Here is a 27,813-nt window from a genome sequence, read left to right as displayed (position 1 = left end):
AAAAAAAAAAAAAAGAAATGAAATTGAGTTATTTGTAGTGAGGTGGATGGACCTTGAGTCTGTCATACAGAATGAAGTAAGTCAGAAAGAGAAAACAAATACCCTATGCTAACACATATATGGAATAATTTTTTAAAAAAAGGTTCTGAAGAACCAAGGGGCAGACAGGAATAAAGACACAGAATTAGAGAATGGACTTGAGGATACAGGGAGGGGGAAGGGTAAGCTGGGACAAAGTGAGAGAGTGGCATTGACATATATACACTACCAGATGTAAAATAGCTGGTGGGAAGCAGCCGCACAGCACAGGGAGATCAGCTGCTGCTCTGTGACCACCTAGAGGGGTGAGATAGGGAGAGTGGGAGGGGGATGTAAGAGGGAGGGGATATGGGGATATATCTATATGTATAGCTGATTCACTTTGTTATACAGCAGCGACTAACACAGCAATGTAAAGCAATTATACTCCAGTAAAAATGTTTTTAGGGCTTCCCTGGTGGCGCAGTGGTTGAGAGTACGCTTGCCTATGCAGGGGACACGGGTTCGTGCCCTGGGCCGGGAAGATCCCACATGCCGTGGAGCGGCTAGGCCCGTGAGCCATGGCCACTGAGCCTGCACGTCCGGAGCCTGCGCTCCGCAACAGGAGAGGCCACAACAGTGAAAGGCCCGCGTACCGCAAAAAAAAAAAAAATGTTTTTAAAAAAGTAAATTATAATTTAAAAAATGTTGATAAGAGCCCTTAATTTTGGAACATTACAGCTTTGAAAAGGCAAGTAGAATGAAATAATCTGGCTCGGTCAGTGTTGGCAGACATGGTTACATGAAGTCATGACGGCTGACTTGGGCGGCAAGTAGCCAGAGTGCATACAGACTTCCTGTCAACCCAAGTTCCATATCTGCCAACATAGGAGACGTCCCACGCATCAAAGTGATGATACTGGCTGCTTTGGTAAATATAAATCTCTTAGACTACTATGATTTAAAGGTGCCAGAAAATATATTTAGTGTGATGTAATCTAAGATTACAGTTTTATTTAAAGGCAGAGTCCTTGTTTTTGTAAATCACACTTCAAAGTGTTAAAGTAACTTCAGAAAGCAGTCACTTAGGATTCAGACTTACGTCTCAATTTATCAGTCCCCATCCTTTTATAACCCCTCTCCATGTCTAAAATACTCTGGTACTAAAATGTACTTAGCAAATATCACTTTATTTTATTTTTTTAATAATAGTAGGACATACTCTTATAGGGCTCTTTTTTTTTTTTTAATTTGGTTGCACCAGGTCTTAGTTGCAGCAGCGGGCTCCTTAGTTACGGCTTGTGGGCTCAGTTGCGGCAGGCGGGCTCCTTAGTTGCAGCTTGCCAGCTCCTTAGTTGCGGCTCATGGGCTTCTTAGTTGTGGCATGCATGTGGGATCTAGATCCCTGACCAGGGATTGAACCCGGACCCCCTGCCTTGGGAGCATGGAGTCTTATCCACTGTGCCACCAGGGAAGTCCCCATCACTTTTATTTTTTGAAAAGCACCTTCATATGTGTCCCGTGGATACTTACAGTGATTTTTCTCCCAGTTTTCAGACAAGGAAACTACACTTAAGGGGTGATGTGGCCTCCCAGGCTCACGGGCAGCCTTCTACCACCACTCTTTTCACACATCACGGCGCAGCACACGAGCTGTCTCACAGGGTTTCCTCACCTCAGGGTGACTGAACAGAATGTCCGGTATCTTCATCCGCGCGTACGCTGCCCACCAGCCACCGTGTGCTCAGGCGGCTCCACCGCCCCTCCTTCACTCGAGAGACTTTTTTCCTGACACTCCGATGCAGGGTTAGGGGTGGCCTGGGAGGCAGCCCAGCAGGAGGGTGGAGGAGGGGAGGCTTGGAAAGAGTGGACGCGGGGACATGTGTGGTTGAAAAGAGAGGTGTGTGGGGCAGAGAGAGGCTCCAGAGCAGGGAGAAAAGTTGGGAAGAGAAGGCAGGGGTGTGGCTGAGGATTCTGACTTCTGTCTCTTTCAACATTTTTGAGAGAGTTACTTTGGGATGGATTCCCCATGGAGATTGGCTGTGTGGGACCCGGTTTGTGGGGGCCACTCTTATCAAAGGCTCAGCATTCTTTAGGAGGGAAGGAGCATCACTTGGGTACTTAGGTCTGTGATTTGAGGGGATGGTAGTACCATAATTATTAATTTGAACCTTGAGAACCTTGTTAAAGCAGGGAAAATATAACTATTCATTTTTCTTAGAATGATTAAATGATCTTTTTCTCTGTAGTTGCTGATTTTGTAGGGCTGGATCCCAGAATTGCTGCATGGCTTATAGATCCTACTGTTGCTGCACCCTCTTTTGAAGATTTAGTGGCAAAATACTTTGGAAACTCCATCACAGTTAAGGTGAACAGCACATACGGAAATTCCTCAAGAGCGACTGTGGTGAGTTGTTTTAAGATAAGGCTTATCAACCTTAATACAACCCAAATTTTCCTCTAGGAACTTCTTCTACTTCATAGACAGTCCAGTAGTAAAAAGAACATTGCTGACATTCATTTTTACTTAATCAGCAGAAATGCTGTTTACCCTGACATTTCTGATAGAGGATACTGAATAAAGATGGGTGATTTCTGTCAACTGTTCCTGGGAGGTGCCATCCGAAGAGTGGTTCTTCTAAATGGATTCTTTGTGTCAGAGAGTCGCCAGCTCTGTGAGCAGAGAGCTGCTTGTTTATAAATTCTTCATGCTGGTGACACAGCTGCTGTGGCCGAGGCCTGGGAAGGCCTCTCCTCAGTCCCAGCGGGGAGAATTGTAAGACTGCCCAGGTCTGTCTCTCTGACCACCTCTTTCAAGATGCACCCAGTTGTTAGGAACCACTGTCTGGAGAAGCACGGGTGCTTGCAGCTCTGGAACCTGCCCGGAGCCCAGCAACAGGGAGACTTGACATGGCCGCACAACAGGGCCAGAGGAGGCGTCCCAGCGGGAGCAGCGCCGGCCACCATCAGGCCACTCTGTTCAGACTTCCCGGGTGTAAGTTAACAGGCACATGTTAAAAGCACGACTAGAAGGCCACACAGGAGGCCATGTGAGCCTGCCCTGCGTGCCGGGGCTGAGCTGGGGCTGGTCGCTGCTTGGGGTGCTTGATCCTACAGACCCGCAGTTGAGGAGGGATCTGTGTCAGATAGAGGCTTGGGGTTGGAAATACAGAAACTCAGTCTCCCTTAATTTAAAAAGAGATTTGTCAGAGGAATGTGGGGTAGCTCAGAGCCTCAGAGGAAAAGCAGAACCAGGCTTTGGGAAGACAGGCGTCAGGCGGGTCTGGGGACCCAGGCAGCAGGAGCCCACGGGCCGGGGGCCAGCAATGAACTGTGATCATTTTCTCTACACGTCACTTTTGTCCAAGATTCAAAGCTTTAGCACTTAGAGTCTCCTTTCCACGACTGTGTCACATGTCCACCCCTCGGCAGGGCAGGCAGGGTGTGGAGATTGGCAGTCTCCCCAGATCCATGCTGCTGGAGTGGGAACTTCCCCTGACACAAGCCGAGATATCATTGCTGAAGGAGGGAGCTGTCCGCCTCTGTGTTAGCCCAGGTTTACAGAGGAGAACCCAGGTGCAGAAGGGTGCATGTACACGCACCTTGCCCAAGGTCATTGTTCAGTTCAGAGTTTGGATTTCTGACTCTAAAGTATAGTTTCTTTCCAGTATACACACGTGCAAGTTAGGGATGGGAGTGGCTGCACGGAACAAAGCACCAGCTCCAGCGGGTGTGTTTTCTCCCTGGCGAGAAGTTGGAGCCCCTCACCCAGGCCGAGCAGCTGCTCCCAGAGCTGTGCGACTCAGTCGCTCCCCGCGCACCGTTGCCTTATGGTCCCACCGGGAAGCTTCGCCCGAGGCCCTCCTCCACACGCCAGGCGGGAAGGAGGCTGCCTGGGATGAACTTCCGCTCGTGTCTTGTTAAACAGGGCAGCAATGCGTCTGCTGGAGGTGGAAGGCGGCCCGTTGCTCTGCAGGGTCTCCTGCTGCCCTGGAGCAGTGGTATGAAAGGAGGGGAAAGGAAAGCGCGGTCCGGGTCAAGGAGCAGCAGGGAAGCAGTGAGGACTCATGAGAGTGCGGCTCCTGTCCGGGAGGCGGGAGACCTCGGGTGGCGAGAAGGAAGATGACGACCGTGGGGAGACAAGCTGCGGCCGGGCTGAGCCGCGAGGGGCCGGAGCTCCGGCACCGAGTGCGAGCCGTCCTGGGGAAGCCTCGCGGCTCAGCGCTGCCGTCGGGGAGGCGCGTTCAGGCAGCAGGGCGGTGGCCGTCTGCCAGTCACAGCCGACGCGTTCACGTGGACGTGTTCGTGGTGCCTCCCGGCTAGTGGTTCCCGGGAGAGCCAAGACCCGGGATGGCGTCAAGACAAACGCGAGGTGCACAGCCAGTCGCCGATCATCGTGGCGGGGGTTGGCGGTGTGTCTGTCTCTAAACTGAGGCCGGGCGCCTGGAGTCTGGGGGGCCGTGTGGCAGCAGGAGGGGTGCAGTAGGGACGCAGGGCTCTGCGCAGGGGGGCAGAATTCGACTGACTGTCGGGGCCGCGGCTCACCGCCGCCCTCCTGGTCAGCTGGACACAGACCCTGTTGGCCCACCTCCCAGGGTCTCTGTGTGTGTCTGGGACGGGGACCGGCGATGAGTGTGGGCGAGGCACAGGCTCCCAGACGCCCACGGTGGGTAGAGGGGCAAGCCGAGGGGCCAGGTCTGTCTCTACCACCATGCGATCTTTGCACCTTGGGCACTTAGCTCCTTTGTGGGTCATTTCCTGTAAAATGAGGAAAACTGGGTTGGGGAGAAAGTAAGAAGCAATAGGTAGCTTGAATTTGCCTGAAAAGTATCTTCCGAAGTGTGGGAACTGCTCTGCTTGAGGCGATGGGTGGCGGCACCAGACGTGTGCTCTCTGCCGAGGAAACACTGCCGCTTCCTAGAGTGTGACGAACGTTGCTGCCAAATGTGCCTGATGTTGAATTCTTTTGATCTTTTAAAGAATCAGAATGTACATGCGAACCTGAGGGTGCTCTACGGACTTACGATGGGCCTTTGTTCCCAGCTCAAGGCAAGGCATTTCATTGTAACTTCACTGTCCAAGGGCTGTCTTTCATTCGCAACCATGCTCACAGGAAACAGTACCCTCAGTGTCTTTGTGCACGAAACGGGGTTCTGAGGCCAAGTGAACCTGCGCATCACTCATAGAAGGGCGGTCCAGATGATAAGACCTGAAATTTTTAAAATGTTTTCTATAGGTTGACAACAATTGTAACATTTTTTTAAAGACTCAATTCAATTGGAATGTTTCTAACTCTGCAGTTAACGTAAAAGCTAAGAGTTTATTTCAGTTAGTAGTGATGGACACAGCTCCACTCAGTCTCATTGGGAAGCAGAGGTCATTTGAAGGACCTGTCAGGAAGGGTTGAGTGAAGGCACTGTGAACCACAGCAAGGGCAGGAGTCAGGGGGCCAGAAGGGACGGAGAAGTCTGCAGGGCAGGCACTGGCTGGAAGCTTTCCACCCCTGGGCTCAAAGGGCGGGCTGTTACAGGGACCCTGGGAAAGCAGTGGCCCTGCAGGGGGCTGCTGGCCAGGAGCTGGGTGCCAGAAGTGGTGGCTGCAGGCCAAGGACTGGGGCCAGAAGTGCACTGTGGGCTGGCGCAGGGGAAACCCGCTTCCCTCTCCTCCTGCCCCTGAATGGGCAAAACCAGCCCGAGGGCAGGGAACGAGCCCAGCTGATGTGGCCTGGAGGGCATCTACCCTTCTTCCAGGGCCAAGAGCAGGACAGAGGATGGGTCCTAGGGGCAGCCGAGAAGGTGAGGGCACAGCAGAAGGACAGACGAGGCAGAGGGCTCTCAGATGGAAACCCTGATAAAGAGCGTGGGAGGTGATCCGAGTAGATGAAGGTGGTGCATGTCTCCCCACGTTAATTTATAAAGTCTGGGCCAAATCAAGGAAAATTCCTGTTAAATTTTTGGGAATTCAGAAAACCTATTTTGAAATTAAAATGGGAGACTAAAAGTCCACAAATACCTAAATCACACTTAAAAATAAGAAAGATTAAAGAAAAGTGGGAGTGGGACTTGTCCTACCAGGTATTTCTGAATATCTCTACTAGGGCTTGGTAATAAAATAGGATACTTGACAAAAATAGGGATTTTATTAGGAAGGAGGATAGGGGAACCAACCATGCCCGCCAGAGGAGTTGCTCAATGAAATTAAGTAGGCTGTTCAGCAAACGCAGGTAGAAGTAATAGTTTAAAAGTAACACTGATGTCATTTCTTCCTATGAAACAGGTTTACGGTTTATGGCAACTGTTTTGTACTTTGGAGCTTCCTCTGATACCAATTTTGGCAGGTAAGTTACCCTAAAGATGATGCCCAGTCATCCTTCTAGAGAGTTCTTTGTACCTTTTGGGAAGACTGTTTTCTCTTGACTTAGTTTGGGGTGGGCAGTGCATCATATGGGCACCGAAGAGGTAGTGAGCCCTTAACTTTCCCTTTCTCTAACAAGAGGGATTGGACCGCATCACCTCTTGGGCTAGAAGGACTCTAAGGTTCTAACATCTGGGTCACGTGGTATCGCTTCTGTACTGCCTGTTCTGCAGGTGGCCTGCCAGACTCCCACAGCCCTGAGAGCAGTGGTGGGGGGAGGAGGCCTGTCTGGATGTTTTCCAGGTCAGCACTTGTCCTGGTCCTGGTGTGATGGACCCTTCTGCTTCGTGAGAACCCCCTGCAAGCACTGTTGCAGGCTCTGCTCTGCCTTTGCTCTTAGCCCCTGACCCGCCCTGTCCTGCTGGGCACCTGGGAGAGCAGAGCCTCGCCCAGCATGGCAGCTGAGTGGCCGGGGGTGACTCTCCATCCAGAGTGTCCCCATGCCCACTGCCACCATTGCTGGGCTCCAGTACTGACCCTCATGGACGCTGCCGAGCTCGCACTGTCATCTTGGTCCTCATCGGGGGATGAGGCTTGCTCCTGGCACTGCAGTCTTTCTCAGAAATGATTTGTTGCTGCAGTACAGATTTTTGTCTGCTTTGGTTTTGAATCACAGTGATGGAAAGCTACAGCATTCAGGTGAACAAGGAAGAGATGAAGAGGACTTCAGCACTTCTTGGGGTACATTCTTCTGTCAGACTGTTTGCATGTGTTAGCTCTCTCCTGTCTGATGAGTTGGTCCCCTTGGCAGTTCTCGGGTGACTTTCCTTTTCTTCCCTTCCTTGTTTGTCCCAGACTGATGTTGGCACTGTTCCTCCTATCTCTGACTCCTGCAGGGGAGTACCACGCTTTGAAAGGATTGAAACAAGCGTCACATCTGGGTACTCTCCATGTGGATGTGTGCATGGTTTAATGGATACCCACTGACATTGCCCCTTGTAGTTGGTGACGTTTCTTGGATTCTTTAAAGAAGCAAAATCAAAGTTTCATCTAGGTTATCCATTCTGCTGGTGTACAGTTGTTCATAGTTCTCTCTGATAATCCTTTTTATTTCTGTAAAATTGATAGTAATTTCTTTTTTTTTTTTTTGGCCTCACTGTGAGGCTTGTGGGATTAGTTCCCTGACTAGGGATTGAACCCAGGCCCTTGGCAGTGAAAGTGCGGAGCCCTAAACACTGGACTGCCAGGAAATTCCCTGATAATAATATTTTTCACTTAAATTTCTGACTTTTGTAATTTGAGCCTTTTCTTTTTTCCTTAGTCTAGCTAGCTAAAGGTTTGTCAATTTTGTTGATCTTTTCAAAGAACCAAATTTTGGTTTCATTGATTTTCTTTATTGTTTTTATATTCTCGATTTCATTTAACTCTGCTCTCATGTTTATTATTTCCTTCCTCTGCTATCTTTGGGTTTAGTCTGTTCTCTTTCTAGTTCCTTAAGTTGTGAAGCGAGGTTATTGAGTTCAGATTTTTCTTGTTTTTTAATATAAGCATTTATAGCTATAAATTTCCTCCTTAGCACTGCTTTTGCTGCATCCCATATGCAGGTATGTTGTGGTTTTGTTTTCATTCATCTCTAAATAATTTCTAAATTTGCTTTTTATTTCTTCTTTGATCTTTTGGTTGTTTAAAAGTGTGTTGTTTAATTTATACAATTTTGTGAATTTTCTAGTTTTCCTTTTGTTATTGATTTCTAACTTCAACTTGCTGTGGTCAGAGAAGATACTTTCTATGATATTTGTCTTTTAAAATCTCTTGAGACTTAATTAGTGGCCTAGCATGTAGTCTATTTTGGAAAACATCCCATGTTCACTTGAGAAGACTATCCCATGCGCATGTTATTGTTGGGTAGAGTGTTATGTACATGTCTGTTAGCTCTAGTTGGTTTATCATTGCTTAAGTTCTTATTTCCTTACTTACCTTCTGTTTGGTTGTTCTATCCATTATCATGAGTGAGGTATTCAAGTCCCTGACTATTACTGTAGAACTATCCATTTCTCCCTTCATTTCTGTTAGTTTTTCTTCATATATTTTAATGGTCTGTCATTAGGTATGTAAATGCTTATATTATATCTTCTTGCTGTATTGAAAATATAATGTCATCCTTTGTCTCTTGTAACCAGTTTTTATTTAAGTTCTATTTTGTCTGATATTAATACAGCCATCCCTGCTCTGTTTTCATTAATATTTGGATGGAATATCTTTTTCCATCCTTTCAATTTCAACCTGTTTGTCTCTTTGAATTTAAAGTGAGTCTCTTGCAGACAGCATATAGTTGGACCATGGTTTTTTATCCATTCTGCCAATCTCTGTCTTTCAATTGGAGAGTTAATCCATTTACATTTAATTAATTACTGATAAGGAAGGACTTGCTTCTATCACTTTGCTATTTGTTTTCTATATGCCTTATAGCTTTTTTGTCCTTCATTTCCTGCATTACTGTCTTCCTTTGTGTTTAGTTGATTTCTTGTAGAAATGTTTAAATTCCTTTCTCATTTCCTTTTGTATATATTCTATAGTTTTTTCTTTGTGGTTACCATGGGGATGACATCTAACACCCTAAAGTTATAACACTCTAATTTGAATTTATATGAGCTTAACTTCAATGACATACAAAAACTGTGCTCTTTTACAGCTCTGTCCCCCCACTTCCAGTTATTCATGTCACAAAATTACATCTTTATACATTGTGGGTCCCAAAATATAAACTAATAATTTTTTAAAATTATGTAGAAACGAAGATTTGGAGTCACAAACTAAAGTTACAGTACTACTAGCTTTTATACTCATAATTGTTTTTTTCTTAAATCATATAGAAAACAAAAAGTATAGTTACAAATTGTTATAATACTGGCTTTTATAATTCACGTATTTACCTTTATTGAGATCATTATTTCTTCATTTGGCTTTAGGTTACTGTATAGTGTCCTTTCATTTCACCTTGCAGGACTTCTTTGAGCATTTCTTCCAGGGCAGGTGTAGTGTTCACATCTCCCTCAGCTTTTGTTTATCTGGGAATGTCTTAATTTCTCTCTCACTCTTGGAGGACAGTTTTGCCAGATAAGGATTTTGGGTTTACAGTTTTTTCTTTTAGCACTTTGAATATATTAACCGACTGTCTTCTGGCCTCCAATGTCTCTGATGAGAAATCTGAGGATAATCTTATTGAGGATCCCTTGTATGTGATGACACTTTTCTCTCATTGCTTTCAAAATTCTCTTTTGTCATTGTCTTTTGAAAGTTTGATCATATTATGTCTTCATGTTCATCTCTTTGAGTTCATCTTACTTGAAGTTTTTGAGCTTCTTCGATGTTTGTATTCATGTATTTCATCAAATTTGAGGAGTTTTCATCTTTAGTTTTCTAAAGATTCTACCAGAAAACTACTAGAGCTAATCAATGGATTTTGTAAAGTAGCAGGATAAAAAATTAATGCACAGAAATCTCTTGCATTCCTATACACTAATGATGAAAATTCTGAAAGAGAAATTAAGGAAACACTCCCATTTACCATTGCAACAAAAAGAATAAAATACCTAGGAATAAACCTACCTAAGGAGACAAAAGACCTGTATGCAGAAAATTATAAGACACTGATGAAAGAAATCAAAGATGACACAAACAGTTGGAGAGATATAACATGTTCTTGGATTGGAAGAATCAACATTGTGAAAATGACTATACTACCCAAAGCAATCTACAGATTCAATGCAATCCCTATCAAACTACCAAGGGCATTTTTCACAGAATTAGAACAAAAAAGTTTACAATTTGTATGGAAACACAGAAGACTCCAAATAGCCAAAGCAATCTTGAGAAAGAAAAACGGAGCTGGAAGAATCAGGCTCCCTGACTTCAGACTATACTACAAAGCTACAGTAATCAAGACAGTATGGTACTAGCACAAAAACAGAAATAATAGATCAATGGAACAGGATAGAAAGCCCAGAGATAAACCCACACACATATGGTCACCTTATCTTTGACAAAGGAGGCAAGAATATACAGTGGGGAAAAGACAGCCTCTTCAATAAGTGGTGCTGGGAAAACTGAACAGCTACATGTAAAAGAATGAAAATAGAACACTCTCTAATACCATACACAAAAATAAATTCAAAATGGGTTAAGGCCAGACACTATAAAACTCTTAGAAGAAAACATAGGCAGAACACTCTATGACATAAATCACAGCAAGAAATAGGTAGCTAGTGGGAAGGAGCTGCGTAGCACAGGGAGGTCAGCTTGGTGCTTTGTGACCACCTAGAAGGGTGGGATAGGGAGGGTGGGAGGGAGGCTCAAGAGGGAGGGCACTTCCCTGGTGGCGCAGTAGTTAAGAATCCGCCTGCCAATGCAGGGGACACGGGTTCAAGCCCTGGTATGAGAAGATCCCACATGCCACAGAGCAACTAAGCCCATGCACCACAACTACTGAGCCTGCACCTTAGAGCCCGTGAGCCACAACTACTGAAGCCTCTGCACCTAGAGCCCGTGCTCCGCAACAAGAGAAGCCACCACGATTAGAATCCTGTTCACCACAACAAAGAGTAGCCCCCACTTGCACAACTAGAGAAAGCCTGCGCACAGCAACAAAGACCCCACACAGCCAAAAATAAATAAACAAACAAACAAATAAATTTATTTTAAAAAAGAAGGAGGGCATGGGGGATATATGGATACATATAGCTGATTCACTTCGTTATACAGCAGAAACTAACAGAACATTGTAAAGCAGTTATACTCCAATAAAGATGTAAAAAAATTTTTGAGGGGTTTTCAGCTATTATATCTTCAAATATTCTTGCTATCCTTTTCTTTCTCTTCTCCTTCTGGGGCTCCCGCAGTGTGTGTATTGGTCTGCTTGATGGTGTCCCACAGGACCCTTAAGCTCTGTTCACTTTTCTTCAATATTTTATTCTTTCTGCTCCTCAGCCTCAATAATTTTCATTATTCTCTCTTCAAGTTCACTGATTCTTTCTTCTGCCTGCTCAGATCTCCCTTTGAACCCTCAAGTGACTTTTTAATTTCAATTATCATACTTTTCAGCTCCAAAAATTTCTTTTTTAGTTTCTTTTTGCATTTTCTGTCTCTTTATTAATATTTCTATTTTGTTCACACATTGTTTTCTTGACTTTCTTCACACCTTTCTTTAGTTCTTTGAGCATCTTTAAGATGGTTGTTTTAATGGTGTCTGGTATATATCTGCCATTAGGTCTTTTTTTTCAGTGATAGTTTCTGTGTTTTTTTTTTCCTTTGAATACACCATATTTTCCTGTTTCTGTGTTTGTCTTGTGATATTTTTGTTGAACATTGGACATTTGGATCTAATAATGTGGTAACTCTGGAAATCAGATTCTCTCCTTTCCCACAGTTTGCTCTTTCTGTGTGTTATCGTTTCTGTTTATTGTCTTGGGTTTTTAAATTTGCTGTAGGTTGTCTCTGTGTTGAGGATCAACCTAAAGTATAAACCTAAGGTCTTCACAGTTCTTTTCTGAGCCTTTTCCTTGGCATGCACGGTCACTTTCTAATTTTCCCCATGTATGTGAGGTTATTTTTGAATGTCCTTGTCTTTGATATCTGGCTTCAAAGGAGAAAAAGCAAAAAATGCAGAGGGATTAAAAAAGGCACTAGCCCTTTAAGTCCCCTGGAAGTCACTTCAGCTGGAGGGAGAGGGTCTTGCAATAATGGGGGAGGTGCAACAACAATGGCTGCGGGCCTGTTCACCTGCACCTCTGTGATCAGAAGCAGCAATCAGTGATCAGAGCAGAGGCCCCCAATATCTGTACAGGGTCTTTTTTGCCCCACCAGTTCCTGCAGGCTGTGGGCAGGCTGCTCCAGAAACAGGTGCATGGCCTCCTGGCCTCAGGCCTCCTGTCTGGGGGAGGTGGGGTGGGTAGCTTCTATGGTACCAAGAGCTGAACCTGACCAAAATGAACTGCAGTTTACCATCCAAGGCTTCCCCTGGAAGCCATGAGCAGACTCCAGAGTTCCCAGACGGTTACATCAGAGGGTTCTTCCCCTGCAGTTGCTGTCCAGGTGGGAGATGGAGTCTCACCTCACAGGTGCCTCCTACTCTGCCATCTTCTCTGAATCTGCTTGGTACAAATCTTAAGTGTACAGCTTGACGTATTTTTATATATGTACACATCCATGTAACCTCCATCCAGAGGAAGGTATAGAATATTTCCAGCACCCGGAAGTCTCCTTCCTGTCCCCTCCCAGTCTGTACCCCCAGATAGCCATTCATCTGACCCTGTCCTTGGTGATTCTGAGCTTCATGTAAACCACACAGCATGGGCTCTTTGCTTCTGGCTCCTTTTGCTCACATTCTATCTGTGGGATTCACCAATTTGGTTGAATGTAGCAGAAGTGCATGCCAATAAAAATCTCTTGTAGCACCTATTGTAAGAAGGTGCCATAATTTCCTTACACCCTCTCCCATTGTTGGGCACTGTGATTGCAGTGGCTGCGACTATTCATGTGGTGTAACTATAACCTGTGGTGGATAAGAGAGCTCTTGTCGCTTGGTTTTCTATCCAGAAGTGGAATTGCTGGGTTACAGTGTATGCGTATATTTAGCGATAGTAGGTACTTCCAAATAGCCCTTCAAATTGGTTATAACATTTTCTAGTCCCATTTGCTACATCCTCACCAGCGCAGTACTGTCAGTCTTTTTCACTTTAGCTATCCTGGTGGGTCTGTAGTCGCATTTTATTGTGGAGTTAATTTGCATTTCCCTGATAAGTAATAATAGTGAGCACCTTTTCATATGCTTGATGGTATTTTGGATATATTCTTTTTGTGATCCAATTTTTCAAAGAATTTGCCTATTTAAAAGTTTATGTCAGCTTTTTCTTATTTACTTATAGGAATTGTTTATATATTCTGTATGTGGGTCCTTTGTAAGATATATTGAAAGTACTTTCTCCCAGTCCAGGGTTTGACAAACAGTGGTCTATAGGCCAAATCCATCCTGTGGCCTGTTTTCATATGGCCTGAAATTAAGAGTGGTTGTTACAATTTTTAAAAAACAAACAAAAGTAGAGAAGAATATGTGACAGAGACCATATGTGACCCATAGAGTCTGAAGTATTTACTGTCTGGCCCTGTCTTTGTCTACAGCTTGTCTTTTTACTCTCTCAATAGCTATGTCCTTTGATGAACAGAATTTCTTCATTTTCATGAAGTCCAATGAACCATTTCTTAAATGTTTGAGAATTTTTGTGTGCTAAGTACTCTTTGTCTGACCTCTAGTAAAGATATTCTCCTGTGTTTTCTTGTATAAGCTGTATTATTTTAAGCCTATCCTCCACTTCAAATTAATTTTTCTGCATGGTATAAAGTACAGTTAAGATTTTTCCCAGATGGATTTCCCTTCAGTTAAGCACAATTTATTAAAAGTGCCACTGTTTCCTGCACTAAGAATTACAGTAGTGTCTTTGTCATAAATCAGGTCACTGTGTACGTGTGGGGTTTTTTCTGGACTCTTTTCTGTTTTTTTGTTTTGTGTGTCTGTCCCTGTGCTACTACTCCCCTGGCTTAGTTACTGTAGGCTTATAATATGTCTTGATATCCTACAGTCTTCCATCTTTGTTCTTCCACATGGTATTTTTCAATCCAGGTTCTTCGCATTTCCATATAAAATTCTCTGATCTACTTTTTAAAAACCAGCTGGGATTTTGATTGTACTTTCTATGCGTGTGATAAAAGACTCATATGCAGACTCTACAGATAACTCCTGTCAATAAGAAAAAGCCACTTAACACATTTAAAAAACATTTTATTTATTTATTTGGTTGTGCCAGGTCTTAGTTGCGGCAGGTGGGCTCCTTAGTTGCAGCATGCGAATTCTTAGTTGCGGCATGTGGGATCTAGTTCCCTGACCAGGGATCAAACCCGTGCACCCTGCATTGGGAGTGTGGAGTCTTAGCCACTGGACCACCAGGGAAGTCCCCATTATCTGTTTTTTCATGCTTTGTTCCTTGCTTTTCTTTTCATCATTTGTTCCCTTGACTATAGAATTCTGGCATACCTTAACTGAGGGCATTGTCTGTGGGTTCTTCTTTTTGCCTAGTGCTAGTTTTTTGTATCATACTTGTCCTGCTCCTATTTGTAAACGTCTTTCAGTATTTCAGCCGAAAGGCAGTTCTTGTCCGGTAAAGGTAGAGTGCAGATGATATTTCCTCAGAGTTGGTTGATTTACACTCTGCTCTCTCTTTTCTTTTATAATATTTTTTTTAACATGTAAATCTATCTATTTATTTTTGGCTGCATTGGGTCTTCGTTGCTGCATGCGAGCTTTCTCTAGTTGCAGTGAGCAGGGGCTACTCTTTGCTGTGGTGCATGGGCTTCTCATTGCTGTGGCTTCTCTTGTTTTGGAGCACGGGTTCTAGGTGCGTGGACTTCAGTAGTTGTGGTTTGTGGGCTCAGTAGTTGTGGCTCATGGGCTTAGTTGCTCCGCGGCATGTGGGATCTTCCCAGACCAGGGCTCAAACCCATGTCCCCTGCATTGGCAGGTGGATTCTTAACCACTGCGCCACCAGGGAAGTCCCTATAATAATTTTTTAAAAGTCCTGGTCATGTTCTACTTTTCTTCTGACCAAAATGGTGAGGGGTGAGGGGTTCATAGATTCAGCATGCCCTACTGCTCTGCCCAGCACTGCATTTATCAGCTGTTTCATAAGGTACCTTTGTCTTTTCCCACCTGGGCCTTGCATGCCGCCCACCCCTCGCCCTGGGCTGTGCCCCAGTTTGTGTGGTTGTTCAGAGCGTTGTTGCTTGTTTCCGCCGCAGCTGCTCCTCTGTTGGGAGGGAATGTCCTGCATTCACCATGCAGTTTGGTCCTAGCTCTTCTGCCTTGGGATACTTTGGAAGTTTTGAGGTTTATGGTTTGATGCTGGATCCGTTTACTTGTCATAATGTTGCTGGAGAATTCCTTCTTCTTTCCCTCCTTCATTTTGGTGTGTTATTTACTATTTTTACTTCTTTAAGTTTGTTTCCTTGGGTCCACTGCACTTAAGAGAGTGATTCTGAGCCTGAGTATTGCATCGTGAGTCAGAATATGTATTCTGTAATGTCCATTTTGGTAAATTTTAGATTATTTTTTATTCTTGCAAGATCTCATGTTGAGAAAAATAATCTTAAGTTGTGAAAACTATTAATAACATTGTGTCTGTCACATTCATAGTCTCGTCTCAAGGAACTGGAGCAAGAAGCCCATTTTGTTGCAGGAGAACAGTTTCTTATAACAAGCAGTAATCAGCTTCGAGAGGTAAAGCTAAATTTCAGTTCTTTTATTAAATATACTTCCTGTTCAGGGGTTACAGGGAGATTTATTCTGATTTTATAAGCATTATTTTATGTGATCATCTGAAAAGTATGTAACTTGTTCATGTCTTTCACATTGAGATTCATTACTTCAAAGCCTTTACATCTAAGAAAAGTACTGAATCAGAATCTAAGCATTTTGTCACAGCTAGTCAGGTGTGTCCCCTCTGGCCGGTTGCTTTAACTCTGTTATAGTGATGTTCAGGTCCTCTCAAATCTGGGACCCGCTCATCACGTGAAATGGCTTTTGTTGCAGATCCTGTTTGGCAAGCTGCAGCTGCACCTGCTGCGTCCACAGGAGACTCTCCCCAAAACTGGGCTCCGGAGACACCCGTCCACATCAGAAGCCGTGGTAAGGGTCGACAAGTGTCCCCTCACTCTCCGAGACAATAGCACCTCCCACCACGTGCGAGTCCCTTGCAGAGCCCCGTGCTCCTTGTGGTGGCACAAGCCGGCAGCAACCACCATGGAGCAGTTCCGTTCCATCACTTCCTTTCTGCGGCAGGAGAGGTGCCCCCACCCCAAGGTTGCTCTTCAGTTATGGAGGAAGGACAAAGAGGCTTATGGTACAGTTTTCCAGAGGCAAGAAATTGCCTTGATTTCCTGCAGAGGATAATTTGATGGAACTTTGTTCTGGAAACCAAATTCTTGACAATGTAGTCATGACTTCTTTGTTTCACGCCCTCATAAGAGACTGGAAATGGGAAAAGTCATCAGTCTTCTCCTTTCCCCAAGTTTTAGAAAAATTGAGCTGCCCTTCCCTTGAGAGGAATGCATTTTTTAAAAGACAGGGTGTAGTGAGATGCTGCTTTAATCAAATGGCAGGGTGTGAATAGATATTCAGAACCCCGTGAGTATAATGATACCGCTGGAAGCCTGCAGCGAGGAGCTTGGCCAGTGGGCGAGAGGACACGTGTTGCTCTGCTGAGGGCCGGCTGTGGAGGCTCCAGCTTATCCTTTCTGTGCCTTGTTCAGCGTTGGATTTTGCAGCCGAGGAACGCTTCCCTCCAGACTCCTCTGTGCACATCGCCCTTCCAGCCCCGCACTTCCTGCTCGTCTCAGCCCTGGCGGGGCACCACGCTTGCCAACTGTCCCCACACCTGGCCCTCGGGGCCCAGGCATCAGTCACCGAGTGAACGCCCACCCCTGGGGAGCGCTGCTCCCGAGAGGGGCTCGCATCTTCCCTCTTCTCCAAGTCTTCCCCACCCTGGTCAGTGTCCCCCTCCTGGTCCTTGGGAGCCAGCAGTGAGCTTACCCCTGCTGGTGACTCGTCACATCCAGGCAGAATGATCTTTTAAAAGTGTTAGAAAAGTCATGTTGATCCCCTGCCTTTAACTTCAATGGCTTTCTTTTTTTTGTTTGGCTGTGCTGGGTCTTCGTTGCTGTGTATGGGCTTTCTGTAGTTGGGGCTAGCGGAGGCTACTCTTGGTTGCAGTGCGTGGGCTTCTCATTGCGGTGGCTTCTCTTGTTGTGGAGCGTGGGCTCGAGGCTCACGGGCTTCAGTAGTTGTGGCACACGGGCTCAGTAGTTGTGGCTCGCGGGCTCTAGAGTGCAGGCTCAGTAGTTGTGGCGCACGGGCTTCGTTGCTCCGCGGCATGTGAGATCTTCCTGGACCAGGGCTCGAACCCGTGTCCCCTGCATTGGCAGGCGGATTCCCAACCACTGTGCCACCAGGGAAGTCCCCCAGTGGCTTTCCATGCCACTTAGAATAACATCCAAGCTCTCGAGTGTGCCTCCCCCAGGCCCTGGGTCTGGACTTCGCCCTTCTTTGACTTCCCTCACTCCTCACTCCCAGCACCCCACTGAGGACACTTCTCACAGGCTCCTTCCTCATTCTGGAAACTCTTCCCACGGAGTGTGCTCAGCTGTCTTCTGATTGTCAGCTTAAGTATTGCTTCCAGAAAGTCCTCCTCTGGTCACAGGTGACAGTAAGACCCCCAGACACAACCTATCCCTTCACCTCGATTTGTTTTCTGCACACAACTTGCCAAAATGCTGGAGAGGGCGTGGAGAAAAGGGACCCCTCCTACACTGCTGGTGGGAAGGTAAGTTGGTACAGCCACTGTGGAGAACAGTATGGAGGGTCCCTTAAAAACTAAAAAGAGAACTCCCGTATGATCCAGCAGTCCCACTACTGGGCATCTATCCAGAGAAAACCATGGTTAGAAAAGGTGCGTGCCTCCCAGTGCTCATAGCAGCACTGTTCACAATAGGCAGGACATGGAAGCAGCCTAAAAGTCCATCAAGAGACATGGATAAAGAAGCTGTGGTACATGTATACAATGGAATACTACTCACCCATAAAAAAGGAAATAATGCCATTTGCAGCAACATGGATGGACCTAGAGACTATCATAAGTGAAGTGAGTCAGACGGAGGAAGGTATATATCACATGATGTCACTCATGTGTGGAATCTAATTTTTTAAAAATGGTTTAGATGAACTTAATTTGCAAAACAGAAACAGACTTACAGATATTGAAAACAAACTTATGATTACCAAAGGGGAAACGCCGGGGGGAGGGATAAATCAGGAGCTTGGGATGAACATACACACACTACTATATATAAGATAGAAAACCAACAAGGACCTACTGTAGAGCACAGGGAACTCTATTCAGTATCCTGTGATAACCTATATGAGAAAAGAATCTAAACAAGAAGGAATACATGTATATGTATAACCGAATTACTTTGCTGTACACCTGAAACTAATGCAACATTGTAAGTCAGCTATACTCCAATAAAATTTTTAAAAAGTTACCTAGTCACTTGTTTGCTTGTTCCAGTAGGATGTAGGTTGCACAGATCAAAGGCTTCATCTGACTTGTTCACTACATCCCCAGAACCAAATGGCCTAGAACTAGCACTTGCTGGGGCTGAGCTGTCGGCTGTGTGTTCACAGAGCACAGCGAGGGCAAGGGGCAGGACCCACCTTGCTGGAGAGACTCTGGAGTGGGTTTCAACGCCACATGGCAGTGTGCCCCCAAGTCCCAGGGGTGACAGAACCTGGGAAAGCACACGTTTCCACTCGGACTGCACCTGAGCTGGGGGTCTTGGCCTGATTTATTCTCCATCTGGGCACCAGCTGGCAGTGTTGCCCTTCCCTTTGCTACTCCTTAGCTCTCCCAGACAACCAACGACAGAAGAGAGGAAACGTGATTCTCCTCTGGTGTCGAGGTGCTTCACTGTGCACAGAATTCAGACGATGCCCTGAATTTTTCTTCGCAAAGACATGATCAACATGAATCATATTATATTAGCTTTAATCTCTTACTTAGCTGAACAAGTCACACTGTTCTGTACATTTAAAAAGATGAACCTGCGCTAGGCAACATGTGCACATGGTTCTCAGTGCAAAATTAGGACTCCTTCCCACTTCCCTTCACCCGCCCTGTTCCCCTCCCCGTGGGAAGGGATGTGGTCTCCTGGTGAGATGGACAGCCTGGAACAATTCAAGTAAGGGCGCAACTATGAGCTTAGATATGCTTTTATTAGACTTTGTTTTTTAGAGTAGTTTCAGGTTCACCACAAAATTGAGCAGATGGTATGGAGAAGTCTCATATACCCCCTCCCCAGCCCGAACACACACAGCCTCCTCCACCATCAACATGCCCCACCAGGGGCTACATTTGTTACAGCTGATGAACCCACACTGACGCATCATCATTGCCCAAAGTCTGTAGTTTGCATTAGGGTTCCTTCTTGGTGTTATACAGGCTATGGGTTTGGACAAATGTGTAATGACACGTATCTACCATTAGAGTATCGAACAGAGTGGTTTCACTGCCCTAAAAAGCCTCTGTTCTCCCTATTCATCTCTCCCCTCAACCCCTGGCAACCACTGTTTTTACTGTTTCCATAGTTTTGTCTTTTCCAAAATGTCATATAGGAATTATACATTATGTAGCCTTTTCAGATTTGATTCAGCTAGCAATATGCACTTAAGTTTCTTCCACGTCTTTTCACAGCTCATTTCTTTCTAGCACAGAATCATATTCCATTGTCTGGATGAACCACAGTTTTATTTATCTATTCACCTATTGAAGGACATCTTGGGTGCTTCCAAGTTTTAGCAGCTTGAATAAAACTGCTGTAAAACATTTGTGTTCAGGTTTTCACGTGGACATAAGTTTCTATCTTATTTGAGTAAATAAATAGCCTGATTTCTGGATTGTATGGTTAAAGTATATTTAGTTTTGTAAGAAACTACCAAACTGTCCTCCAGTGTGGCTGCACCATTCTGGTTCCCACCGGCAGTGACGAGGGTTCCTGTTGCTCCACACCCTCGCCAGCACGTGGTGGTGTCGGTGTCCTGGATTGTGGCCATTCTGACAGGCGTTAGCTATGTTTTAAAAAGACCACTCTCGTCACTGGTTGGAGAATGGAGGAGTCCCATTAATAGGCTGTTGCTGCAGCGTGGGCACTGCTGGCTCAGTGTCCAGGTGATGGCAGTGAGGATGGAGCAGAGCAAACACATGCTCAGAGCATTTTGAGAACAGAAAGGAGCTTCTCTGAGTGTGAGTTCACATGAGTGTGAATGCAGAGTAATTCCTGGTTTCCTTAGCTGTGCACCTGAGCAGATAGTGATGGCCGCTGCCCAGAGAAAACCAAGAGAGGAACAGTTTACGGGGGCTGGGGGTCAAGTGTTCAGCCTTGGACATGTGAAGACAGATGTGTGCACAAAACATCGATACAGAGCAGTTGGGTCTGTGAGGAGAAGTCCTGTGTTAGAGATGCACACCTGGAAGTAGTTGGCCCTGGGATGGTTGTCCTCTACCCTGGCAGGAGCTTTGGAAAAACACTCATGCCCAGGCCCACAACTGATCCACAAAATCAGAGTCTGTGGGCTGCGTGGCCCAGTCCAGACATTTTTTCTTTTTATGGATTAGTCTTGCTTAATAATGTCTTATTTATTTATCTATCTATTTATTTATTTATTTATTGCTGAGTTGGGTCTTTGTTGCTGCACGTGGGCTTTCTCTAGTTGCACTGAGCGGGGGCTACTCTTCGTTGTGGTGCGTGGGCTTGTCATCTTGGTGGCTTCTCTTGTTGCAGAGCACAGGCTCTAGGCATGTGGCCTTCAGCAGTTATGGTGCGCGAGGGCTTCAGCAGTTGTGGCTCGTGGGCTCTAGAGCACAGCCTCAATAGTTGTGGCACACGGGCTTAGTTGCTCCGTGGCATGTGGGATCTTCCGGGACCAGGGCTCGAACCCGTGTGCCCTGCATTGGCAGGCGGATTCTTAACCACTGCGCCACCAGGGAAGCCCCAGACATGTTTTTGAAGCTCCCCCGCTGATTCTAGAAGCAGCCAGCACTGATAACCACAGAACTGAACTCTGAGAAACTGACATTTAGGGGTCAGAGAGAGAAGAGGTGCCGAGCAGAGGCTATGGAACGACCACAGAGAGAGAAGGGAGCTGAGAAGAATGTGGGGTCAGGAGCCAACAGAGGGAGCGTTTGATAAAGCTTGTAGAGCGGCAACGGCCACGGCACTCCGCCTCTGATCGTGAACCAGCACGGCAGGGCTTTATCCAAAGCGTTATGAGATCAAACACTTCATTCTTTTCAAGTGTTCTCAGACAGCTCGATTCGAGATATACAGGGAGACTGTGGTTAGAAAGTTATTTTGTGAGTAAGGTATCAGGATAAAGAGAGTTAGTTGATCTTAAGCAGTTTTCTTGGCTAAGTATTTTCATGCACTTTCATCCCGCTAGGGATAGCTTTTCTGAGAAACTGCAGTTCTGGATTACACCGAGGCAGGAGTCCTCCCTCTGGGTAGAGCCCTGCTCCGAGGACACCAGTGTTGGCCCTCCTGTTTATGTTCTATGGCTGGCCAAGACTCCGTGACCTCAGTCTATTAAATAGAGAGTGATGCAGTTCCGTGGCTCATGCTAGTACATTAAAGTTATGTCATCAGTTCTCCCCCAAGTTGATTTTTAGATTCAGAATGATCCTAACTAATACCCTAGCAGGAACTTTTGGTAGAAATTGGCAAGCTGAATCCCAAATTTGTAGGGAAATGCAAACAACTAAGAAGAGGCAAGATAGTCTTGGGAAAAAGCACTATTGAAGGACTTAGTCTGTTGGATATCAAGACTAATCATGAAGCAGTAGAAATTATGAGGAATTAATTAATCAGTACGAAGTAGTGTCAATTCAAGGATAAGCAAATAGACAAATGGTCCAGGATAGGGAATCTACAAACAGACCTGCACATGTGTGTATAAAGTGCATGTTCTCTGAGAGGGAGGGCTCAGTGTATCTTGACCCTTGTTTCACACCATATACAAAAATAAATTTCAAATGAATTGTATATCTAAATATAAAAAGTAAAACAAAGATTGTAGAAGATACCATAAGAGAATATCTTCAAGGCCTTAAGGTAGTTAAACATCCTTAAACAGGACACAAGAGGCATCAGCCATAAAGGAAGAGATTGATCAATTGGGCAATAGTAAAATTAAGAATTTCCATTTATGAAAAGACACTATTGGACTTCCCTGGTAGCGCAGTGGTTATGAATCTGCCTGCCAATGCAGGGAACACGGGTTCGATCCCTGGTCCGGGAAGATCCCACATTCTGCAGAGCAACTAAACCTGTGCACCACAAATACTGAGCCTGTGCGCCACAACTGCTGAAGCCTGAGTGCCTAGAGCCCATGCTCCACAACAAGAAAAGCCACCGCAATGAGAAGCCCGCACACCTGCAACGAAGAGTAGCCCCCGCTCGCCCCAACTAGAGAAAGCCCTTGTGCAGCAACAAAGACCCAATGCAGCCAAAAGTAAATAAAATTTTTAAAAATAAATAAATAAATAAGACACTATTAAACAAATAAAAGAACAAGCCACAGAGGGGTAGAAGATATTTCCACTAAATATAGCCAACTAAAGAAAACCCTGTCCAGAAAAATGAATTCCTACACATCAAGAAGAAAAAGACATACAAACCAACGTTTTAAATGAAAAAAACATGAACAGGGTTTAATGAAAGGAGATATACAATTGGCCAATAAACATTTGAATCATGTCTGACTTTATTAGTCAGGGAAATACACACTAAAACTACATTGAAATGTCACTTCACGTTTGCCAGAATGGCTAAAATGAAGACCTAGGAGAACATGTGTTGGCGGAGATGTGGAACAAGGAGAACTTTCATGTGCTGCTGATGGGGACAAAAACCATTGTGTTTACCTTGGACAACTGGCTGGTATCAGCTCTGCTACAGGTGACCCAGCGCCTCTCTCCTCTTTACGTACATGTTCAACAGAACCGTGGACGTGTGTTAACCAAAATCTGTGCACCAGAATGTTCACAGCAGCACTCTTTGTAATAGCCCTGCAGTGGAAACAGCGCACATGTCCATCAGGGGTGGAACGGGTAAATAACTGTCCTGCGTTCAACTGTGCTGCGTTACAGCAGTGCAAGTAAATCATACAACAAGGACCAACCTTAAAACCGGAATGTTGAACGAAAGAAGCCGCACGCAAAGAGTACCTATCCTATTCCATTGATACAAAGCTCAAAAACTGGAAGAAGGGCTTCCCTGGTGGTGCAGTGGTTGAGAATCCACCTGCCGACGCAGGGGACACGGGTTCGTGCCCTGGTCCGGGAGGATCCCATGTGCCGCAGAGCGGCTGGGCCCGTGAGCCATGGCTGCTGAGCCTGTGTGTCCGGAGCCTGTGCTCCGCAACGGGAGAGGCCACAACAGTGAGAGGCCCGCGTACCGCAAAACAAAAAACAAACAAACAAAAAACTGGAATAAGTGGTCTTGCTGGTGGAGGCCAGGGGGCTGGTTACCTCTGGGGGAGGGCCAGAGGCCTGCCTGGGAACCTGGGATGTTCCCTCTGGCTGGCAGTACCCAGGTGTGTTCCATTTGTGATAATTTAACAAACCGTGTTTACATGATCTTGTGCTTTATGTACGTTGTATTTTGACTTTTTAAAATTAAATTTAAAACCCATAGTCATATTCCAGTGTTACCTCCCTGACTTTGTGCTCGATAAATGTGATTCAGATGTTGGGGTTCCTAAACTATTGAGTTACACATTTGTAGGCATTTTCCTAGTTTACTGTCCTACATGGTGTTTTACATGCCCTGGATTTAGATTTCAGGAATTTAAATCTCAAGAGGAATCTTATTTCCGAGCTCATGTGAAGTGCCTTTAGCTCCCAAATGTACAATAATGATTCTGTAAGGGATTAAAATTAAGACACTTGATAAACTGAGTTTATTATGAGACTTCATTTTGGAAAATATGCTCAAGATAGACCATTTATTATTAGGACTTTTCCAGCTGAAAATAAGTGTTTGGAATGTTAAAATTAAATGAAGGAATTATATTGGTGATATTTATTCTTATTTTTTAGTTAAATGCTCTGCAAGACCTTCATCCATTACCCAAAATAATTTTGGAATATAGGCAGGTAAGTTAGATTTTTTTTTTTTTTTGGTCAGTAAGTTGGTAATGAAGGGGGCCCATATGGCACCGTCTGTGTTCACAAAATCCATCATCGCTGAAGTAGCCCTGACAGTGTCCTAAAGGGAATGCAGTTTGTTCACGTGGACCTCATATTAGCACTGCTTCTTGTACCCAGACATGATATTCCTCAGGTCTACAAACAGCCCTGCTGTGAATCAGAGGAGTCGTAAATGGAAGGGGCGAACAAAAATTCTGAAGGAAGTGTTTGGTGTGTCATCCTCATGTGGCCACAGTGTGACTTCGGCTTCCATCCGCGCCGAGTTCAGAAGCCTGTCACACAAGCCTCCTCCCTCTCCCGGCCTGGTGGTGTTTTATCATCTCGCATTGACACTTACTGACTTATGGACATGCCCCTCTCTCTAGCTACGTTTCTAGCTCCTCCTCTTTTCCCCGTTCATATACCTACCATCTGTTCACAGGTATGACTTGCTGCCGCTCGGACCATCGTTATTTACTGCTGTCCTTGTTAGGGCTGGGCAGCTGTGTGTGCGTGGGGTTGGGGGTGGTGGTGGTGGGTAAATGGTAGCACCTGAACTGAAAGAGGCCCCACGGGGGACACTGGGTGCTGGGACTCGGGAACTCTCCCTATATCTTTGCAACTTTTCTCTAAAAAGAATTATTCCAGGACAAAGTTTATTTTAAAAGGAGTAGGGTGACGTCTTTCTCTGTTGGTCATTGTTATTTAATTCTGGGCACCACATAAGGCCATTTCAGGGCCTCCTGGAGTCACCTGAGGTGACATCAGTGACACATGCCCAGCACTCTGTGAGACACTGCTTTGACACTTGTTCCTAATTTAAACACTTAAACACAGAAAGTGATTACTTTTGTCTTCTAATCTAGGTTCACAAGATCAAGTCAACCTTTGTAGATGGATTACTAGCTTGCATGAAAAAGGTAACTAAAGCTAAGAAAAAAGATATCATGATTGGGGATATGGCTTACACATGGGTTCAGATACATGTAGAATTTCTTTAAATAATCTAATATTCTTGAAACTATGAACCATGATTTTGTTATCATTTAGGTCTATAGCATAAGTTGACATTATACCTTAAAATCTCATATTCATGTGGAAGCTCTACTGCTGACCACGTGCTTTCACATCTGTTATTGCATCTCTTTTCCGTAGTCATTTGAGGGACATGTTGTTTTAGTTCATGCATGAGGAGTCTGCAGTCAGAGGTATTCTGTGACTTGTCTGCGACACACAGCAAGTGACAGCCCCGGTCTGGGGTGCACAGCCCCACCTTGAGTCCATGCTGTGACCCCCATGGCACATCAGCCCACGTGTCCTACTGCAGCTTCTGCATAGCCTGGGAGAGAATCTCCTTCACCCTGATCACATGCAGGAATTTGTAACCCCACGGACATTGGGTTGGGAGTGTAGGGCCCGTGGCTCCTGGTTCTCTGGACGGAGCAGTGAGCGTTGTGTGCTGAAGGGGCCAGCGTGTTTGTGACTTCACACGGCACTGTCAGAGCATAAGCTGATTCTTTCCAACTGATAAAGGGCTCCGTTTCCTCCACGTGGAACCAGACTGGAACCGTGACCGGAAGACTGTCAGCCAAGCATCCTGTAAGTTAGCTCTTGTTAAATGCCTGTTTCTGTGTCGGACTGCAGTTTTGCCTAGATGTGTGTTTGTCTGTGCACTTTTTGTTTGTAAGAGGAGACCCCATACTGATAGGCTGTGGAGTTTTTTCTGTTTATTAATTCAGCCAATGTTCATTTAGCACATACTATGGGGTTTTTTTTGTTTTTTTTTTTTAAGTATACTATGGGTTTTTAAAAAAAATTTTTATGGTAGTGTATAGACATTCATGTCACTCTCTCACTTTGTCCCAGCTTACCCTTCCCTCTCCCCGTGTCCTCAAGTCCATTCTCTAGTAGCACATACTATGTTTTGGGCACTTAGTGGGGGATCAGGACACTACACGTGTGAAGTGTTGAGTTAGTGGGGGGGTCTTCACATCCAGAGAGTCACGCACTCTGGTGCTGAGGGCAGGAGGGACAGACACCTCTTCCCACCCCATTCTTCATTTTCAGATTTGTACTGGACAGGTGGCTTCCCCAGATAATCTCTTTTTTTTGGCTGTGTTGGGTCTTTGTTGCTGCGCAGACTTTCTCTAGTTGTGGCGAGCGGGGGCCACTCTACATTGTGGTGCACAGGCTTCTCATTGCGGTGGCTTCTCTTGTTGCGGAGCACGGGCTCTAGGTGCATAGGCTTCAGTAGTTGTGGAACACGGGCTCAGTAGTTGCAGCTCACGGGCTTAGTTGCTCTGCGGCACGTGGGATCTTCCCAGACCAGGGCTCGAACCTGTGTCCTCTCTGATTATCTCTTGCTGGGCTTTATTCTCTTCCAGAAATTTCTCACATCTCAGGCTTGCGGGTAGCACTCCTCCCAGGTTTTCTGGGGTGCTGTAGTTTTACTTATTTATTTTTCTGTTATTTCAATTGAATTTTTTGAAAAAGGAGATAAACATCATGTGTGCATTTGGCCCCCACCTTTGACTCAAAGTGTACATCATCATTTTAACAGCTGCATTGTACTCTACTTAGTGGCTGTCCCTATTGAGGGCCATTTAGATCATTTTCAGTTTTAATTATTTTATATGTGCCATAAACTTACTTGTACAAATATTTTTGGTATGTTTTTCTGTTGATTTCCATAGCATAAATTCCTGGAGATGGAACTTCTGAGTCAAAGTATATGTGTATTTTTAAGGCTTTGCATTGCCAAATTGTCCTCCAGAGAAAAAAAAAATTTTACGTTCCCAATCAATTTGTAAAATGTTTGGTTCCCTACATCCTTGCCAGTACAGGGAGTCTTCATTTTGATTACTAATTCATGGCTTGATCTTTAAATACCTGTTCCTTTAAACATTAAATGAGGTTGACTATATAAAAGTTATTCTTCTGTGAGTTGTCTGTTCATGTCATTTTGCACATGTCTCTGGAGGATGTATATTTTTTTCTATAGGTATGGAAAAAGCTCTTTATATAATAAAGATCAACCCTTTGTAAAATACTGAGTTCTTTTTCTCCGTTTTTCTTTTGCCCCTTAATTTTTAAAATATATAATGTTTGCTGTACTTAAAATGGCTTTTTCATTATACAAATAATATATAATTCTAAAGACTTCAAACAATAGATAAAAATATAAATAACAAAGTAAAAGTCACCTGAAATGCCACATCATTAACATTTTAGTGACCGTACTCTATTTCTTTGTGCACACACGTATGTGCGTGCACTCACACGTGCACACACGTTTACATGACTGGGATTATGTCATGCATGTTTTTCTATTGCAGACGCTCCCTCACCACACCCATATCTCAGCCCCTTACCCTCAGGCCCAGTGCCGTTGGAAGCTCATGTTAGCAGCCTATAGAGTGTACATCCATAGTTTCCTCCAGATTTATAATAAAAGCTTATACAGACTCATATGTATCTATACATACACACATATATATATATACACATACATATACAGAGACACAAAATGACTTTGTCATTCTTATTTTACAGAATTAGAATTTTATTTTTCTGCCTCTCGCTTTTCTCTCTCAGCAAC

General features: G+C 44.8%; 1 protein-coding gene across 1 annotated transcript in view; it reads left to right on the top strand.

Moving 5' to 3' along the window:
- The window catches only part of LOC112406231 (DNA polymerase nu-like), a gene marked incomplete at its 3' end in the record, with an annotated part of 71,350 nt that extends 45,536 nt beyond the window's left edge, over positions 1–25,814 (top strand). The window contains exons 7-15 of the mRNA XM_024754956.1: positions 2,268–2,425; positions 4,999–5,067; positions 6,295–6,355; positions 7,049–7,113; positions 15,614–15,697; positions 16,010–16,105; positions 24,126–24,182; positions 25,082–25,135; positions 25,749–25,814. Coding sequence (XP_024610724.1) covers positions 2,268–2,425; positions 4,999–5,067; positions 6,295–6,355; positions 7,049–7,113; positions 15,614–15,697; positions 16,010–16,105; positions 24,126–24,182; positions 25,082–25,135; positions 25,749–25,814 — 710 coding nt within the window. The remainder of the gene's footprint in view (positions 1–2,267; positions 2,426–4,998; positions 5,068–6,294; positions 6,356–7,048; positions 7,114–15,613; positions 15,698–16,009; positions 16,106–24,125; positions 24,183–25,081; positions 25,136–25,748) is intronic.
- Between the last annotated feature and the right edge of the window lie 1,999 nt (positions 25,815–27,813).

This window comes from Neophocaena asiaeorientalis, unplaced genomic scaffold (genome assembly GCF_003031525.2).
Source record: "Neophocaena asiaeorientalis asiaeorientalis breed wild unplaced genomic scaffold, Neophocaena_asiaeorientalis_V1.1 scaffold767, whole genome shotgun sequence".
Classification (NCBI taxonomy): domain Eukaryota; kingdom Metazoa; phylum Chordata; class Mammalia; order Artiodactyla; family Phocoenidae; genus Neophocaena; species Neophocaena asiaeorientalis.
This window is presented reverse-complemented; position numbering and strand designations above follow the sequence as displayed.